At 36.7% G+C, this 20,528-nt stretch overlaps 1 protein-coding gene across 1 annotated transcript in view; it reads right to left on the reverse strand.

Annotated features, from left to right (window-relative positions):
• UBASH3A (ubiquitin associated and SH3 domain containing A) overlaps nt 1-20,528 on the reverse strand; it is a 108,004-nt gene that overhangs the window by 17,423 nt on the left and 70,053 nt on the right. Inside the window, exons 7-10 of the mRNA XM_072614879.1 lie at nt 15,966-16,089; nt 11,919-12,018; nt 3,671-3,793; nt 1,542-1,634 (exon numbers count right to left, since the gene is read on the reverse strand). Coding sequence (XP_072470980.1) covers nt 1,542-1,634; nt 3,671-3,793; nt 11,919-12,018; nt 15,966-16,089 — 440 coding nt within the window. The remainder of the gene's footprint in view (nt 1-1,541; nt 1,635-3,670; nt 3,794-11,918; nt 12,019-15,965; nt 16,090-20,528) is intronic.

The raw sequence follows: 20,528 nt of genomic DNA on the forward strand, positions 1-20,528 counted from the left end.
CTCTATTTAAGAAAGAACACTCTGGTCTAACATAGCATTGCTGATGAAAATTTGTTCTATGATCTTCATTGGTTGCTGTTTCTTTTATTGTTATATCATTAATATATATAGAACCAGGAACTCTATAGGTCAAAAGAAGTGTGCTCCTCATCTAGAAGCACTCAACAGGGCAAAAATGTGTATGTGTATGCTCAATATCCATTTTAAAATAGTATTGACCCAGCCATACCAAGACACTATATCCTCTAACAAAGTGGGAATATATTTAATTTGTACATTTGATTTTGTTTTCTCTTTTTAGAAGTATGATGGTAAGATTTATCACAAAAACATCAACAATGTAGTGAGAATTAATTGTTCCCCTGACTTTCTTCTTTGTTAACTGAGATAAGCATATTGAAAGAAGAGGTGGAGGGAATTGGAAGTTTGGGATATGGTAGTACAGGGAAGTGTTGAAACACATAGAAAGCATGAAAACACTGGGGGGCCAATGGACGATTAATATAGGCAGACCAACTTCTGTTTACCAGAAGAGAAAAAAAAGCTCTCCATCTATGAGAATTGTCCAACAATGCTGTCTCATTAGACATTTCCATCAGAGAAATGAAAACATTTATTACTTATTTTTAAGACAAATCTATCTTACACAGATGGAAAACTATCCAAAGTCAGCAATATGACTAGATTAAGCTAACACAGTTAATCACTTAGTGGGTAAAGTAATAGAACTTGGTACTTTTGACTACGAGATAACTATTTTTGCTATTAAATAGTGCTTTTCTTTTCTCTTCCTACACAGGAGAAAGATATATCTTCAAAGCCTCAGCTTTTAATGGACAAGTATATTGCTCTGCTCCATTCTTAGTAGTGGTTTTAATTTTTTTCAGGGGAGATGTGCCTATTGTCAATTTCCTCATCGTCTGATGGGGAGCTCCAGAGTTGGACTCTGGAGATGGAAATGATCCCACAGTTCATCTAATCCAACTTTCTACTCAATAAAGCAATTTCCTCTCTTTCTATAAGCACAGCAGAACAGAAATGAGCTAAAGTGTGAAGGATGAAACAGATATGTTAGCCTTATTTTCTCCTTCAGTGGAAGATCTTGCTTTTCTTACAGTCTTGATCTATTGAGAAATTTTGATCAGGATGACATCTCACAGTTTTTAGAAGTATGTTGTATAGTTTTCTGATTACTCTCAGATAATAGTTGTAGAGACCTCTCTGAATTTTCAGTTAAGTTCTCAGCTATGCTCAATTGTCTTGGATCATTGGAAAGAAGTAGTGCAGGACAGGTGAAAGATCATTTGCCTATATATAAGTCAAGAAGCCTGGGTTTCCTGACTTAACTGTCTACCATTTATTAGTTATGCAACACCGAGTGAGATATTGGCCTCATTGGACCTCAGTTTCCTAAATTGTTGAAAGAAAGAATGTATTAGATGAACTCTAAGGTCCATTCTAGTACTAACATTATAAAATTCTGTGAATAGTCATAATTTTAACAATGAAATGATGAAAACTCATTTAAGTATTTAACTTACCTTCTATGATGTGTTTTGCTGTCTGTATACATCGCAATGCTGGTGAACAGTACACATAGCTAATTTTGATGCCACTATCTAGTAGAGCTTCTCCTAGAAAGCAAAAGACATTAAATTCCTCCTTTTAATCTAAATTTAACCACAGATGGGTTAGAGTATTTTTCCTTCCTAATGTATAGGGAACAGAAATGCACTTAACCAAATTCCCCTTCAGTAAAATGGAGAACAGGATTAGCTCTTGCTATAGATTCCCTTCTTTTGACATTTTTTTTTTATTACTACAAAAATATGTATAGAATGAGTATAGGGCAGTAGAACTGATTTGTCAGTGGAAATTTGTGCTCATCTACACATTCATCTACACAGACACATGTATAGACACAAAGATGTCAAGCAATAGCTTGATATACTGTAGAAAGAGAAGATTATCAGAGTTTAAGGATATCTATGTTCTAGCTCCAGTTTTGACACTCGTTAGCTCTGTGACCTGTAACAAGATATTTCATTTCTTGTGTGACTCAAAAATTTCAGTTCATGAGCTTTTAAAAATTTATTTATTTCTTCTACTTTGTCTTCTCCCTATTTAACAGATAATAAAAAAAACCTCTCAAAATAGAAAGTCCTCAATACATAGCTACATAGTTCAGCAAAAACACATAAGCCATGTGCAAAAATGTGTATTTCTTTACATATCTTAACTTCATTACGTCTGTCTTTAGGAGGTAAGTGACTTGTGTCATCTTCATACTTTTGGACTTGTGGTTTATTTTTGCTTTTATCAGCTCTAGAACCTTTCAAAAAATTATCCCCCTCTCTATAATGGTGCCATCATTGTATAAATGGTTCTTCTAGTTCTGCTTACTTCATTTTTTACTAGTTCATAGAGGTTTTCTAACTGTCCTCTGAAACTGTCCATATCATCATTTTTTTAATGGCACAACAATATTCCATTACACCCATATAGTGCAATTTAGTCCAATAGTAGACTCACCTTAGTTTCTAATTTTTGGCTACTACAATAAGAACTGCTACAGATACTTCTGTATGCAGAATTTTTCTCTTTATTCGATTTTTTTGGGGGGGAGGTTACAGGCTTTGTAATATAGCTGCATCAAATAAAATACTTAGTTTGGGAATAGTTCCATTTTTTCATATAACTTAGATATCTTCATTTATAAAACTGCCTATTCATATCCATTGACCATTTGCCTAGTAGGGAATTGGTCGTATTCTTATTTATTTGAGTCAGTTCCTAATATATTTTGGAAAAAAGACCTTTATCAGAAAACTTGCTACAAAGACTTCCCCCCCAGCTACCTGTTTTCCTTCTAATTTTGTTACATTAGAACTATTTGTGCAAAAAACTTAATATTTTATATTATCAATAAAATTTTCATTTTTACATTCTATATTCCTCTTTGTCACTTGATTAGACATGAAGCATTTTCACAACCATGGGTTCAAAAATTAATTTCTTCCTTGCTTCTCTAACTTGTTTAAAATCTGGTCTTTTTATTTCTCAGTTTTTTATCTATTTGGTGCTAATCTTGGTGTGTGATAAGAAGTTGGTCTAAACCTAATTTCTGCCAGACTACTAAGCATTTTTCCTTGGAATTTTGGTTATTAAATGAGTCATTCCCCAGTCTTTGGTATTATTAATTTTCCTCATCTTTTAAATAAGGATATTGAACCTGATCTTCCCTAAGATCTCTCTAAGGTCTAAAAGTCTGTAATGGAGAAAGTAAACTTTGGACATAATATTGAATGGAAGACCTAATAGATTATCAAAAAAAAAAAAAAAAAAGAGCAAGTCAATGCATTGGAAATGCAACTAAAAATACCAGAAGGCCAATAATAAAAAAATTACACACCAAAGTACAAATACTGAAAATAAAGAAGAAATTAACTAAATTGAAAGCAATAAATCATTTAATTGATGACTAAAACTAGAGGGAAAAGAAGTGATGAATTCCAAAAAAAATAAATTTAAGGCATAATTTTATTTAAAAAATATTAATTGTATACAAAGTGATGAATCTCCTTCACCTTCTTGTACTTCTTACATAGATAGTTTATTTCAGTTCTTGGTGTTTGTTAATGCCTAGTTAAAGAAAATGCCTGATACATACCTGTAAGTCTGGACTGGAAAATACCACAGGAAGATAAAGGTGGATCATTTTCAAAATTTCTGAGCCCATTCTTTCTTTCTGGCAGATTAGAAGGGAAGTTCATATCTGGTCTATAATATTTTCCTAAGGTATGAATTAATGTGTTAATTACAATTAATTCCATCAAGTTGGTGAAAATTTATATTTTAAAACATCTCACCATCTAAACTCTAGATTCCATATGGCTCCAATGGTCATCTAATCAAAATCTGCCAGTGCAGAATTTTCTCTACAATATCACCAACATGTAGTCATTTAACTTCTCTTTTTTTAAAATTTATTTAGTATTTTAGTTTCCCCAGTTACTCATAAAAACAATTTTTAACATTTGTTTTTAAAACTCTGAATTCCAAATTCTCTCCCTCCCCCCCCCCCACCTCCACCCCCCACCAAGAATTTGATAACAGGTTATATGTTGATTTGATATAGGTCATATATATGTAGTCATGCAAAACACTTTCATATTAGTCATATTGTGAAAGAAAACGTAGACAAAAGACAAAGGAAAACCAAAAAGCCTCAAGAAAATTAAAGTTTAAAAAACTGTACTTCAATCTGTACTCAGACACCTTCAGTTCTTTCTTTGGAGATGGATAGCATTTTTCGTCATAAGTCCTTCATAGTTGTTTTGGATCACTGTACTACTGATAATAGCTAATTCATTCATAGCTGATCATCTTACAATATTGCTTTTACTTCATACACAGTACATTTCACTTTGTATCAGCTCCTGTAAGTCTTTCAAGGCCCTCCTGAGAGCATCCATTCATCATTTCTTACAGCACAATAGTATTCCACCATTATCACATACCACAGCTTCAATTTCCAATTCTCTGCTCCCAGAAAAGAGTTGCTATAAATATTTTTGTATATATAGATCCCTTTCCTGCTGTCCTAAGTTATTTTTGGCAGGAAAATTATTTTACCCTGTCCTTTTGTGGGTTCTACTGTTCTAGGAATAGTTTAAGGCATTTTTTTGGTTTTCATTTCATTTACACTCTAATGCCATTTTCCCACCAGTTCCATAAGCTTTTGTTCAGTTTCTTTTGGATTATTTTTTCCTTTGGAACAACCTCCTTCTCTAGTCTAGGAAGAATTTGTTCATTTTCAGTAAGTATCATATTAATATGGCAAGGAGAACTCATGTATGGGTTGTTTCAACCATGAGCCCTGTAACGTCTCATTTTGGGCACCTTGTTAACCTGGATAGGCTCAACGACAAAGGAATGTACATCCAAACCCATTCAGTTCCATGTTACCCTCTGCATTTTTAAGCACATGCAACAGGAATTCAGTCCCCCTCTTTCTGGGCCAATGACCCTGTGTCCAACCCCATTGCTTAGCCTGGTCACACCTGCCAACTCTGCCATTATATTGATGGAAGGGAACACATTGTTTCTTCAATATGGCGTCTTTAAAGTACTTGGTAGCTCTTTGAATATGCTTGCTTTTGACAGCTTGGGCTATTTCATGGGTGTTCTTGAAATAGACCCAGATATTTTAACTCCTTGATTTGCATGATTTTTGGGGGTTCTCTGGATCAAGAGAGTACCTCACCATTTGAAATGATTACCTAGACTGGTTCAAGGGAAGAGGAAGGCAAATGCTTTTGGGAGACTTCTTTATGGCATTATTTAAAGGGTTTTTGGCAGGAGTTTAGGGGAGAGCTCAGGCGAGTCACTGCCTCTTCTCCTCCATCTTGACTTTGCCCCTCTCATTTAGCTTTTCACTGAAGATCTCCTTTGAAGTCCTTCATTACTTCCTCAGGCAGGCCATTCCACTGTAACAGCTAGAAAGTTTTAACTTACACAAAGCTAAAATCTTCCTGTCTTTGTATTTTGACGTTAATTTAATGTTTCAGCTTGACTATAGCAACAGTGGTGATTTCTGAGTTGACATTTAAGAATACAGAGGGTTCACAAACCTGAACTGGCCCTTGGTCTTGTCCAGGTAATACATAGACTAAAGGAAGAATACAGATACAGCAATCCTCAGACTAGAAAGAGGCTTTAACATGTGGCCCTGCAAGGAACCACTGACACTATGTTGGTGCCACAAAGAAGTTGAGTCATACAAAGACAGAAAGGAGATTCAGAGCTTTTGATAAGAGATGGAGATAATTGTGTTCACTCAGATCAGGAGAGACACTTGTATGAAGTCTATCTATGTAGCCCAAAGGAGAAGATCTCATATAACTTGAAAACACTATTCAAACTGGACCTTTTCCTTTGCTGCTGCTATGAAACATGGGGACTATTTATCTCTAGGTACGCAAACAATCACCTATTTTATTGAGGGCAAAAGGTATAACCATCAAGCAGCAGCACAAGAATAATTATAGCATGAGTGGTTTCTTGCCAGTCTTCTCCCCCTCTGTATATGTCCTCAGTGATCCCAGGCCAAGGCAGCCTGCACAAAGCTAAGGCTTCTGATAGGTCTTTAAAGCCAAAGAGTTGCCCTTATATACTACTGGAGAGGGTCTTCCCTCTCAGATGGGAATCTATCACTTGCTCAAAGGTCCAGTATTCATCTTATATCATCTCTGTGGTATTTATCTTATGTCATCTTCCTTACTGACTTCATACTAGCTGCATTAAGTTTATTGTCTATCCTTACCACCGTCATACTCTATTAAAAAGCTATCTACGCTAATCTCCATTTCCTTACTCCTTAACCTTTTGCAATCTGTCTCATCCTTCAGTTGAAACTGCCCCCTCTCCAGGTTGATAATCCTATTTTAATTATTCAATCCAATGCTTTCCCTTTCTCCCCAATATTCATCCTTTTCTTAATATTCAACCTTTTTGATCTCCCTGCAGCATATAACACTGCAAACAATCAACCCCTCCTCCTGGATACTAACTTCAGGTTTTTATGATGCTACTTACTCCTCATTCTTTTCATCCTGGTCAGTCTCTTCTTAGTCACTGTTGCTGGACCATACCCCCTAACTGTGAACGTGAATCTGCATTTCCCTCAGATCCTTTTCTTTCTTTACACTTTCTTAGTGATCTCATGGGGTCATGGTCAATACCATGTTTAGTCATTTCAGTCATGTTCAGCTCTTTGTGATCCTGCTTGGGGTTTTCTTGGCAGAATTAATGGATTGACTTGCCGTTTCCTTCTCCATAAGTGACTTGTCCAGAGTCACACATTTAGTATGTGTTTGAGGTCAGATTTGAACTCAGGTTTTCCTGACTCAGGCATCTTGACTTCTTCCATATCACTAATCACTCCCACACCTACCCCTATCCAAACTAGTTACCAATTTTTTTTCAGATCTTCTTCCACAATATCTCTTGAATCCAACTCCCTTTCCTTAAATTACTACTACTTCAATCAATTCGGAACTAGACAACTTCATTATTCTTCTAACTGGTCTTCCTTCCTTTAGTTTCTCCTTTTATTTTCTACACAGGTGCCAAAATAATCTTCCTAAAGTACAGGTCTGACTATAATAGTCCCTTGCATGAGATTTTACCTACTCCCTACTGAATATAGGAAAAATTCAAAGGAAAACCTTTCACGGTCTGCCTCCAAACTGTCTTTCTAGAGTCTAGAATCTATACTATTTTCATGTTACTTCCCCTCATATACTTTACATTTCAGCCAAACTAGTCTACTTGCTAGTCCCCAAATGTGACACCCCATCTGTTGTCTCCATGCCTTTTCATAGGCTGTTCTCCAACATGGAATATTTTCTCTCTTTCCTTCTGGCATTTGGGATCTCTAGTTCCCCTTAAGACTCAGCTTAAGTATTTTCTCTTATGGAAGGTCTTTTCTGATGTCCCAAGGTGTTAATGTTAGTTATATGTGTGTATACATACACACAATATGTACATATGCATTTCTTTATTGGAGTACATGTTATTTTCTCAAGTAAGCTCCTTGAATGGACTGTTTCCTTTTTGTCTTTGCATTTTGTCTAGCATTTATAGTAGGCATTTAACAGATTGTTTGTTGATATTAATTTAATTGAAAATCATCTTCTGTGCAACTTTTGCCCATTAGCTAGCACCTATTCCTGTTTAAGGGATCAAGTATTAACATTTCTTCTCCCAAATGACAGTCTTTGAAACAGTTCAATTGGGTGATCAAACCAAATATGTCTTAAGCACCAGGATCACACACTATGTGATGCCTTTCTCAAGTCTTTTCTTCCACAATGTCAATTCTTTCAGTAGATCTTCAAGTAAACTAATTATGAGTCCCCTAACCATCTTGCCTGACCTCCTCTAGCTTTTCAATTATCTTACTGAAATGTGGTAACTATAGCAGGATATGATAAATACTGCAGATGTTGTCTGACCAAGACAGAGTATGGCAAGGTCATCATCTTCCTTGTTGTGGATATACCTTAGCCTAGGACCACAGTAGCTCTTTTTGATTATTTTCTGATACTATTGACATGTATCAAGTTTGTAGTCAGTTAAAACTTAGAGACCTTTTTCATGTAAGCTGTCTTCTAGCTGAACCTTCCTCATGTGGCTCTTGATTAATTGGTTTTTAAAATATGAGGCTCTAAGAAAAGAGTCAGTTCTCCAGAAAAGTGCAGTGCTTAGAACAACACAAATAATAGTTGAATTTTGTGTGGAGGATAGTTGGTTGTAAGATACTAAAGTTGCTATTAGGATGGAAAATATCTGAGATCTTTCTTCAACCTTTTTAATTTCACTGGTTATTTTTTCCTGAAGTGTGTCCAGCTGTAATCTCATTACCCTTCTAAAGGCTCTACTCTTTGTATCCTCTTTAGTATTTAGCTAAGTGACTAAAACACAGGAAGTGATCAATAAATATACTGAATTTTTGTTTGAACGAATATTTCACTGTGGTCTTATACAGATTGAAAGTTAGCAATTGATCTAGCTCTTTTAGGAGTTATTTTCTGTTTACTACAAAATGCTAATAGACTTGATAAAAGAGGTGATAGGTTATTCAAAGGAATTTATGTGTATTATGGATTTTAATGTACAGTAAAACATAATATTCTTCATCTGAGATGCTCAGAATACTTCTGATAACCATGTTTCTCAGTTTCAAAAATTTCTCTTCCTTCTATGCTTCATATACATAGTACACATTTTATAATGACTTTATAAATGCTCAGATTAAGTTCCCCAAATTTCTGTCTATAATATAGTGTACAGAAAATAAATTAAAATGAACATTCTAGTTTATTGAAATATATATATAGTATAAAATACAATGAACTACAAGTCAGATGACTGGGATTGCAACTCTGCCTAGCCAGTCACTAGCCCAATGACAAACCACCTCTTTGGGCACCATTTTCTTTATTTGAAAAACATAGATGAAGCAGGGTTTCTCTCCAGTCCTCAACAACAATAACCAGTATTTATATTACAGTTTAAGGATTTAATCCTCACAACAACCTGGGAGGCAGGTGCTATTATTACCTTCATTTTTCAGATAAGGAAACTGAGGCAGAGAAATCAAGTGACACAAATAGAATTACACAGCTAGTATGTGTAGAAAGGTAGTTTTGAATTCAGGTCTTCCTGACCCCCAATATGTTGCCAGGGCTCTTATCTACTAGCTACCTCAATAAGCATAATTACTGGATCAGTTATACTACGTTAAAGGTCTTTCCTAGGTCTTGTTTCTGAAGAAGAACAGAACCTTTTATGCTAAACCTGGGATTTATTCCTTAAGTGATCCTTTAGTTTGAAAATATCCTTTAGCCTTAGAGCTGTTACTGACTCATACACAATAAATTCACCAGAAACTCAGCCTTCCTAAGAAGTATCCATAGATTTTTTATCTGCGCTGTGATAATTTTGATAAATTTAGAGCTTTGAAATGACCCAATGCATCCCCTATTAATTTTACACATGAGGAAACTGAGGACTAAGAGAAGTTACGACTTGGTCAAAGCCACACTGAGAGTATAAGAAATTGAGGCAGCATTCAAAAGTAGGAGTGACTCTAAATCCAATACCCCTTTCACTCTACCTCTTTATTGGTTAACATTTACAAATTGTAACATTATGTAACTTTTGTTCATTTATTTCTATAAACACATTTTGAACATTTTTGTTTTCTTTTATTTTTGGTCCTGTACCAAATACACATATGTGGGAGCAAACTGCTGTGCTCTTTAGGGGAAATCTTAGACATGAGTCATACAAGTTTTCTCTGGAGATTTCTCTGGAGATATCCCAGTTGGGGATTGACAAGTCAAAATGAATGAGACTTCTTTGGGGTCAGGCCCTGCGATCAAACCTAATCCATTCAAAAGATCTCTGGTTGCTCCTAAGTCATGGAGTATGGTTATAGCCATATCCCACTTGACAAAGAACAGAAGGAGTATCATAGCAGATCCTCTAAGTTTTAAGAGATACAGAGAATGGGGAGAGGCAAAGAGAATGAAGGTCAAAAGAAACTCTGTCCATGCCTGCTTTTGACTTTTCATCATCACATTACTGAAGAACTGGTAGTTGGAACCACCCTCAGGAGCAGGACAGAGAACAGAAAAGCTCCAGCTTTGACAGCTGTCCCATATAGTGCTCAGTTAGCCTAGGATAAGACCATTGGAGGAATCAACATCGGAATCCAGAGAGATATTACCTTACCTGCACTGATAAGGAAGATTTATTGATACCTGCTCTGAGGGAGCTGGTCAGTTTCTGCGTTGGGGATAGGTAGAAATTCTGGCAGAAACATGTGAGCCTGAGCCTAAAAATGATAACTTATGTTTACAAAGCACTTTAAGATTTCTAAGCACTTTACATATATTATCTCATTTGATCCTATCAACAACTCGGTGAGGTAGGTACCAATATTACTCCTGTTTTAAAGATGAGGAGACAGAGAGGTAAAGACCAGAGCCATAGAGTAAGTGTCTGAGGAAGGATTCAAACTCAGGTCTTCCTGACTCCTAAGACCTGTGTTCTACACACTGTATCACTTAACTGCCTCAAACTTAAGCACTTAAACTGTAGGCTAGATCAAGGTCGTATCTTAATACTGGTCTAAAGAGTTCCTATGTCTGGGAGAAGCAATCGTGTCATACTGTGCTGGACTTGGAGTCAGGAAGACATGAGCTAAAATCCATTCTTGGACATTTACTAGTTGTGTGACCCTGGATAAGTCATTTATCCTCTGCTTGCCTTGGTTTCCTATTCTGTCAAATGAGATCTATCTCTCATCTATCTATCTAGCATCTATCTCTCAGGGTTTTTGTGAGGATAATATGAGATAATGTTTGTAAAGTCCTTTGTAAACCTTAGAGATATAAATATTGTCATTAATATTATAATTAATGTGCAGTAGATGTTCCATTTATTAGTTTTGTTCCTTTTATTGATCCAGTGCCTGAGTAGAGTGAAAACTGTGGCATGTGTGGTACATGTCATTTTACTAAGTTCACGTAATTAGGTTCTTCTTAGAGATAACAGCAAATTGATGGAGGGAGAAGGGATTTTCTTGGTGTGGTGGAGATTTGGATCTATAATGATTGGGTAAATTCTCTCTAATTATATCTGTCCAAGGGAAGGGGGATCTGTAACCTCAACACCACAGTGGCCTTCTAGATCCTTGAACAAATCCTTTTACTAAGGGGATTTGTTTCATAAAGTTTGGACAGTCAAAAGACCACACTTGAGGACCTAGAGGGCCACAGGTTCCCCATCCCTGTATTAGATTAATGAGAAAAGCACTGGACCCCCAGAAAGAGGTAAAACTGGCAAATGCTGCCAACCTTCTGAGAATCATAAAGACTTTGTCTTTCCTCTGGAGCTCTCTCAAATGTTGCGTGGAATGAATGCTGCTGTGGTGAGCATGAGATGGCCCTCCCTATGCCTGATTCTTTTGGTGAGGAAGAGCAAGTAAATCTGGTTGATGGTAAGCATTGCTCTTAGGGAGTAAGCCTGCAATACTAAGTAAATTGTTCTTGTTTTCATTATAATTTTGTGTTGTATAGTTAACAGTGAAATTAACGCCTTGGTTGTTTCTGTTTTTGTTGTGCATTTTTTGCGGTGGGGTGGAACATGATGCATCCAGAGTGGGGAAGGAAGACACAGAGTATTTTGTAAATATTTTGAACCTAAAAGTAATTAGATTCTAACGGTGACATTTTTGGGCACTTGCCATATAATGTACAATGTGTACCAAGGAATGGTAGAGAGAAGCTGGAGAATTGATTTCAACATATCAACCTAATTTGGATCCAGGGTTTGACTTAACCTACCATCAATAGTTGAACATTGCTGCAACCAAGACTTCCCAAAGATTTGATCCACCCTTTCCCCATGACGCATCACCAAAAGGCTTCTTCTATGTGTTAGTCCCTGAGAAATGAGAAGAAAAAAGTGAGTATTTCAACATCAAACATTTGCTATAATAATTTAAGCCTTACATTTGTATAGGCGCAGCTAGGTGGTGCAGTGGATACAGCACCAGTGCAGGAATCAGGAGGACCTGAGTTCAAATCTCACCTCAGACACTTGATACTCACTAGCTGTGTGACCTTGAGCAAGTCACTTAACCCCAGCTGCCTCATCCTGGGTCATCTCCAGTCATCCTGATGAATATCTAGTCCCTGGATACAGATGGCTCAGGAGGAGAAGTGAGGCTGGTGACCTGCACAGCCCTCCCTTACTCAAAACAAAGTCAAGTGCAAGTCATGTTATTATTTCTCTGACGGCATGGTCTTCTTCGGCAACGAAGGACGAACACACACATACATTTGTATCATGCTTTTACAGACTATCAAATGCTTTTTACATTTTTCATCCTCAAATTTCCTCCGTGAGGGAGATAAGACAAGTATTATTAACTCCTTTTTACAGGAGAGAAAGTGAAAACCTAAAGATTGTGGCTTATATGATATCACACAACTAGCAGTTGGGATTTGGACACAGGTCTTCTGATTTCAAACACTATTCTTTCTGAAACCAAACTGCCCTATGGATCATTACTTCTAATAATGTAGCATATTGACAAAAAAATAAGACTTTACCTTCATAGGGACTTTTCCTCTATAACTAATGGTAAGTTCTGCTTTAGGTCTTTGCTTCCAAGATGATACTTTTCACAGATCCCATAGAATAGACAAGTATTTGGAAATATTAACAATAGTATTGAAAATTGTGATCTCTTAGCAAGATACTGAATTGTGCATTTTCTGCCTCTTCCTCCTGGGACTCTTTTCTTTTACTTCCTCAGAGAAAATTTTTTACTTCAAGCACGATTTTGAGAATTATCCAAGATTATTTCTCTATGGATTGTGCTAGAATTCAAGTTTTTAAGGGTCACATTAAGGACACCAACAGTTATAGTTTTACTTTCTATTTGTCCCAGTAATTCAATAAACTTTCCCTTCAAGCCAAGAACTTAACTTTATGCTATCTGGTATTTATATATTAAGGACTGGTTTTATTTAATTTTCTCTGGTACTTTTAAGTATGAACATACTTTTCCTGCTTATTTCTTTTAGCCATATTTATTTTTTACTATTGCCTTGCTTGAGATCATGCATACTACCTCTGATGTTCTGAATTATGATAAAGCATATGACATTATGTTTCAGTGGCTCATTTTGTGTTTTTGTGAATCTTCAGGTTTTATGTTTTTCCTTTCTGTAACACTGCTTGTTATTGGGTTACTCTCTTATTTGGGTTTTATCTTGGTCTTCACTTAAGGCTTAGCACTTCACTGTGTTTTTTTATTCTTTTTGCTCATTTTTTGTCTTTTCGGGGGGATTTTGTGCCTTGTCTGGTGTTCTTGAATGGATTGATTAAACCTTGTTTGGGTTCATCTGGATGCCTTTAGTGACGCCATTTTAGATAGGGTAACTGGTGTCGGCCTAATTCCTTGACTTTGGTTTCAGTTTCAAGTGATCTACTAAGGGTTCTTGTGTCAGCTGGTCTTTGCCTTCTCCTTCCCTAATCAGGAGGTGATTCCATGACCTTCTGGGTATCTGACTTGTTCCAGTATAGTGTTAAGGATCCCACTTGTCTCAGATCTCGTGCACAGCTCTATGGGTACTAATTCTTTGTTGTTGACTTGGCCTTGTCTTCTGCTATGGCTTCCTGTGTTTCAGGGAGAATATTGTCAGGCCTTTTTATTTTGTGCGGTCATCAATGGGGTCTGGTTCTATCCTCTTCTAATAGTCTAGCAGGAGTGGGGAACCTGTGTCCTCAAAGATATACGTGGCCCTCTAGGTCTTCAGCCCTTTGGATTCAGTCAAAAGGCCACACGTGAAGACCTAGAGGGCCACATGTGGCCTCGAGGCCACAGGTTCCCCTCCCCTCGGCTAGGGCTAAGATCTGGCCATAGGTAACTACTTATTGTCTTGCAATTTCCCTTTTCAGTACACTAACTTCAGGTCTATTTGGTAGAGCTCTTCCTGTTTTCCCTAATGTGACCTCTGTTCCCAGTTCTTTGCTCTTTTCTGTTAACCAGAGCACAGGCTTCCCTGGTGTGAATTCCCTTCCGATATGTGCCAGCTTCTGCTCGTTGTTTTATTTGTTACTGGGCTGGATTAAAGAACTTATTTCTACATCTTTTTGGTTTTCTTTAAAACTGGTGTTTCTGGGGTCCTTTTCAGGTATTTGCTCAAGTTAATGTAGAAGAAATAGACTTTTCTGTGCCATTTTACATTGCCTTCTTAACTGGATGTCTTCTTTTTCAGTTTCTAATTTTTATATTCTTTCAGATCAATTTATTGCTATTTTGTCTATTTTAAAAAAAAGTGTTCCCTCAGCAATTTGATTGGTATATATAATTAGGGGATACCATTTCTCAATTTCCTAATGTAACCATTGGCCAATGAGCCAATGTACTCTCCATATGGACTTTAGGACTTGTGCAAGTATTGGTTTCATCCTGCTATCCCATGAATAAGAGGAGCTTTTCTATTGACTACCAAACTAGAATTGAAATGACTTCAAAAGGCACTAAGGCCTTGGGTCCTTATCTCACCAGTGGTACTGCTACTACATGACCCATATGTGCATGGCTTTTCTGTGGTGTCTATTCTTTTCTGATCTTAAGTGAAAGAGTATTGTACTATATACTATTGTGTGCTTTGAAAAGTCAGGAGAGTAAAGCACCAGAAGTCCAGGAGCCTGAATTTGAGGTCAACCAGCACAGCTATGAGATAGATCCAGGACCCAGCTGAGCAGTGCACTGACCCTTCAACCAAGATAGGGAGTCTTAAAAGAGGGACAGACTTATTCATCAGTTATGCCACAGTTGAGAGTAAACCTGCAGTTGCAAAATGCTTTGTAGATACTATTTTAAATGTGAGCCCCCTCTCTTTAGGGATGTAAGTGGTACCAGTGGTTAACATTGGGGGGAATATACTAGAATGGGAACTTAAGCTAGTAGCATTAGAGAAGATGTTGCCACCACCCTTAAGGTATATTCCTAGAACCCTGAGGGGGAGGGAAAGTGATAATCTGGGAAGCCAAACTGCTAAAATGAGTGAAGATTGTTAAAGTAAATAAATAGTCATCTCACTATACCATTACAGTTTTTTCAAAGTGGATTGGGCTGTCTCTAAAAATTCCCTTTCCCTAGAGGTCTGTAAGAAAAGGCTTCTGTAATATGTTATTGCGAGTATTCTTGTTCAGACTGAAATGTCTTAGAAGGATCCTTCCAACTCTAATATTCTGGGTTAATTCAACGCAGCACACTACTTCTGCAAAGCTGCTATTTTTTCCTATGTTATGTCTGCTGTTCTTTGATGTATTCAGCTTAGTGTTTAAGTGCCTATGAAGTATCTGTCTTGAGGCACTTTTTTTCTTCTCCTTCCATTTCCAATTTAAAGAGATTTTAATAAGATCAAGAAACTTTTAGATACAAGCATTCTCCATGACTCACTTTATATGTACCCTTTCCCTAGCCAAGAATCCCTAATTGCAGAATCTTATGCCAAATTTACTTCTCTGTTACAATTCTTGTTGGCAGCTCAGGCATAAAAGTACTAGGTATTATTATTTGGAAAAAAGTCCAAATATAAAGAAGATCCCTTTCAACTGAGACCCGAAGGATACAGGACAGGTGATACGTAATTAAACTTTATGTTCCATCAAAAGTGTAAAGTTTCCATTGCTGATATAGTGAAATTTTTAAAGTAATATTTGAAAACAGAGAATCTATTAATGGTAAAAAAAAATGAGATGGATTTAATAGAGCATATTTTATATGAATTTTCCTTACAAGAATAACATTTCCTTCAAATGTGTGGCTGACAATATATACATAGTTTTAATATGAAAATTCTGATTACCTGCAGAGCCTGTATTTTGTTTGCTTTCGTAGTCATTAACGGATGATGGAATTTAGAGTTCATCATGGTACTGTGTTCACTGTCCTTGGAGTCTAGACCAATGGCTAGACTAAATGTATAAGTTCTGTTAGAAATATAGAAACAGAGATATTGAGAAAATCAGTCAGAGGTCTGGGGTTTGGGTCTCAAAAAGTAGCATTTATGATAACATTTTAAACGTATCAGCATCAAAAATATGGCAAAAATGAAGCATGCTTGCGCATTGCTATATGTTCGGTGTTTAATAAAGTCTGCTATCTAGAAATCTTAGATGATCGTTAGTTAATTCATTCAACAAGGCATTTTGTCAAGTGCTCAGTATGTATACTGTGAGGGATCCAAAAAGGATAAAACATTGTAACTGATAAAAGGTAGAGAGTACTATTCCATTGACTCATAAGGTGGAATTGACCTTGGGGTTTTGAAGTCTAGGAAATCAGAGTGCAAGTTCTGGAAGATTTTTCTAAGGTAGAGAGGCTCTGAAGTTTGGTCCTAGTGATGGATTTTGCCCACTTTCTTGCTTGCCTCCTCACTAGTAGCTAGACCATTAAGTAAGAAATTCTTTGGCCATAGCATCCATGAAATAAGATTAGGAATATGAAAATGCATTGAGATGTGACATATTATAGAAGTTTAGGTGAGAGAGAAATCCATTCCCACAGGGAGGTAGGAAAGACTATCACAGAGAAAATATTCGATTTGGGGCCTAAAGACAATTGACGAACAAATGTAGCAAATAGCTAAGAAAAGCATTTATCATATGCATAAGGAAAGGGATAGAAACATCTAGTCAGGTGCTTTGGAAACATTAAAAAGACTTTTTTTCATTCAGCTAAAAGGACTTATCTGAAAGAAGGAAATCTTATCAGTATTTATTCAAATTCTCAGGAAACAATGCCTTCCATTAAATTCTTTTCCTAAGAGAATGAAAGAAAGCTAAAGTCCTAGAAAATGGATTAGGGGTGATAATCAGACATAGGACAGAAATATTTTAAGGCATGCCTTTCCCTATGCTTAGCGCAAGAGCACTGGGCAATGGCAGCACCCCCTAAACCTCACAGTCATTATTTAGTGAAGCAACTCCTCTGGAGATACGGTCTGGCACGTTTTCCTGCAGGTGCTATAGCCACAGCTACTGAAGACCCCAAAAAGAAAGTTCTTGATAACAAACTTGGCTCTGTCAAACGGTTCAAAAGCAGAAACTACTATGATTTTATCAGTGGAAACAATATTAAAGAAAAGGCCTTATCAAGTGCTTTGCTCTTGTACCCTAAGGACCATGGCTCTTTCCTTTCTGACATGAAGCTAAAATTTTCTAAGTACTGTCTCCTCCATTAGACTGTGAGCTCCTTGAGAACAGTGACTGTCTGCCTTTTTTATTTTTCTCCCCAGTGCTTAGTACATAACTTTTTCATTTGCTCATTCATTTGTTCATTCTTTTGTTCATTCATTCATTTATTCATTCATGCCCTGAAGGGATTAGAGTAATAATTAGATAGAATAAATCTCTTAATTACTTTATTTAGTAAAACTTTATTTAGTAGTTACAGAGGAGAACCCTTGAAGAGTGTGATCAAAAAGGGATTCAATAATTTTAGGAAAATTATTGAAGAGTGTGCTAAACATTAAGTGAGTCTTGATGTATTTGATGGCATAAATTGTTGACTAAACTTTTACCCTATTCTCTGTAACTGTATTTTATCATGTTATAAAACTTTCCTTATTTGACAATCTTATAGCTTGTAATTTCATTTTAAAGCGATTTGCTTTAAAAAAGATGTTTGAGGGCATAAGGAAACACTCTCAGTCTGGACATTTCTTTCTAAAAAGAAAAATGCTTACATTTAGAATGTACCAAAATCAATAGAAATTGTTTCTGAAAGGCTTATGCCTACATCACAGAACATAATTTTTTTCTTTGATGGTAGTAAATGAAGAGTGAGTCATGAGAATAGGATATTTGAGGGGAAGTGATACAAAGAAGATAAAGTTTAGGAACTTCTCAAATGGTCACAGGTAAAGGACTTGGTCAGTTGAGGGTATGAGAGGGAATGACAACTCTATGTAACAACAAAGGGAGCATGAGTAGACATGGGGAAGAAATTTTGTTGAACTAGAGTGATAGTTTTTTAATGTGTAGCAGTGTAAGTCCAAAAGATCATAAAAACATTGAGACTTATGTCCTATGATAATTGCAAATAAGACGGAGGAGTGTGTTCTTAGGCTATTAAACAACTGGTCAGTACAGTGAGGTGGGGGAAGCAGTCAGTTAATATTTTGGTTTCCAATAGACAGGCAATTGAATGCAGTTGATACAGTCCTGGGTCTGAAGTCAGAAGATCTGAGTTCAAATTTGAACTCAGACATTTATTAACTATGCAATTCTGATCAATGGCTCAGTTTTTTCTCTATAAAACTAAAATAATAATAGCACCTACCTTGCAGGGTTGTTGTGAGGATCAAATGATATAATATTTGGAAAGCACTTAGCACAGTAAGCACTGTATAAATGCTAGCGGTTGTACTTATTCAAATATTGGTGATTTGTAGAGAGAATGAATAAGCATTTCTACTTCTCAAACCCAGTTTTCATTGTTTCAATGTTGATGGGAGTTGAAATTTTGCCCACTTATTTGAGTTCTGTCCTGTGTGGTTAAGCAGGAAAGTCCAATCCCTCTTTAATGAATCAATTCTTTCAATAATTGAAGACACTTATTTTGCATTCCCTGTCTTTTCTCCTTTAGAACAAACCCCTCCAGCTCCTTCAGCTGATTCTTGTATGGCATTAACATGGGGCTATTCTCAATATTGCTTGATTTCTTCTGAGTGCTTGGTAGTTTATCATCTGTTCTATGATGACCCTGATACTACTTCTATTTCCCCTCACATCAGAAGATGCTATGTCTATACCGGAAGTGTTATATCTCTGCATTGTCCCTGGTGCTGCTCTGACTCTGCTTTGTCATCACATTGTCATGACCTTGCATTGAAACCTACTATGAACTACCAAGATGTGGCACCATGCACCTAACTGAGATTGTTGTCACCTGAAATTTGGACCGTTTGAAGGGTGGGGGCAGGGGAATAAGAAGATAAGAAGCTAAGATGTTTTCAGTTTCTTTCTTCTTTTTCTTCACGGTCACTTGATGGAGTGGGAAGAAGCATACTTTCTTCTTCTTCTTTTCTCCTTAGTACTACCCATAAGAGGAGGATTGTACAGTAAAAGCCCTGCAATCATTTAAATGTTGAACAGTCTTCAAGATTATTGGGACCTCACCATCATGGAGATGGTATGTGATAAGACCAATATTCCCTCATTTCCCTATAGCAGGGATTAGTTTTCCCTAAAGGACAGTAAGTCTCTGGGACTCAGTTGACTCTTACTTCCTTTGACTCTGCTTTCTGGTGACCTCAAGGTCTAATCAGTCTGACCCATAAGGAGTTGGGGCACTTCTGACTTGACAGAAATTTGAAAACTACATGAGTTACTGTTCATGACCAGATGCATTTCTATATAGAGAAAATGGAGCCTGTGTCAAAAGGAGCAAAGTGACATCCTTGTAACATATTCTTGTGCTAGGGCAAAAGAAACCTCCTATTTTTTTTTTTTATTTTGTAATGTTTAACAATCACTGCCATACAATTGTGATTTTATCCCCCCCACCTACCCCCCACTCCCCCCCTCCCTCCCCACGACTGCATACAATTCTGTATAGATTCTACATATACTTTCCTATTGAGTATATTTTCACTATAGTCATGCTATGTAGTCAGACTAAGATAAATGAAAGAAATCGTATAACAAATCAGAACATGATACACAAACACATACACATACACAAACATGATCTGCTACAATATGTGAGTGACTTCCATATTTCTCTCTCTGAGTGTGGCAGGCATTTTGCCTTGAGATCCTCCATTGGGATTTTTTTTTTTTTTTTTGGTAAGAAGTTCTTGTGTTATTACAAAAATCTAAGTCTACCAGAAAAAACTCTCACACACTGTGGTTGTTGCTGTGCATAAAGTTCTCCTGGTTCTGCTCCTTTCACTCAGCATCAGGTCATATAAGTCCTTCCAGGCCTCTCTGAAGTCTTCTTGTTCATCATTTCTTATGGCACAATAGTACTCCATTACATTCATATACCATAATTTATTCAGCCATTCCCCAATTGATGGACATCCCCTTGACTTCCAGTTTTTGGCAACTACATAGAGTGCTGCTATAAATATTTTTGTACATGTGGGACCCTTTCCCATTTTTATGATCTCTTGGGGATATAGTCCTAGTAGCGATATTGCTGGGTCAAAGGGTATGCACATTTTTGTAGCCCTTTGGGCATAGTTCCAAATTGCTCTCCAGAATGGTTGGATGCACTCGCAGCTCCACCAACAATGAATTAGTGTTCCAACTTTCCCACATCCTCTCCAGCATTTATCATTTTCTTGTTCTGTCATGTTTGCCAATCTTATAGGTGTGATGTGGTACCTCAGAGTTGTTTTGATTTGCATCTCTCTAACCAA

Source organism: Notamacropus eugenii, chromosome 5, assembly GCF_028372415.1.
Source record: "Notamacropus eugenii isolate mMacEug1 chromosome 5, mMacEug1.pri_v2, whole genome shotgun sequence".
In the NCBI taxonomy this organism is placed as follows: Eukaryota; Metazoa; Chordata; class Mammalia; order Diprotodontia; family Macropodidae; genus Notamacropus; species Notamacropus eugenii.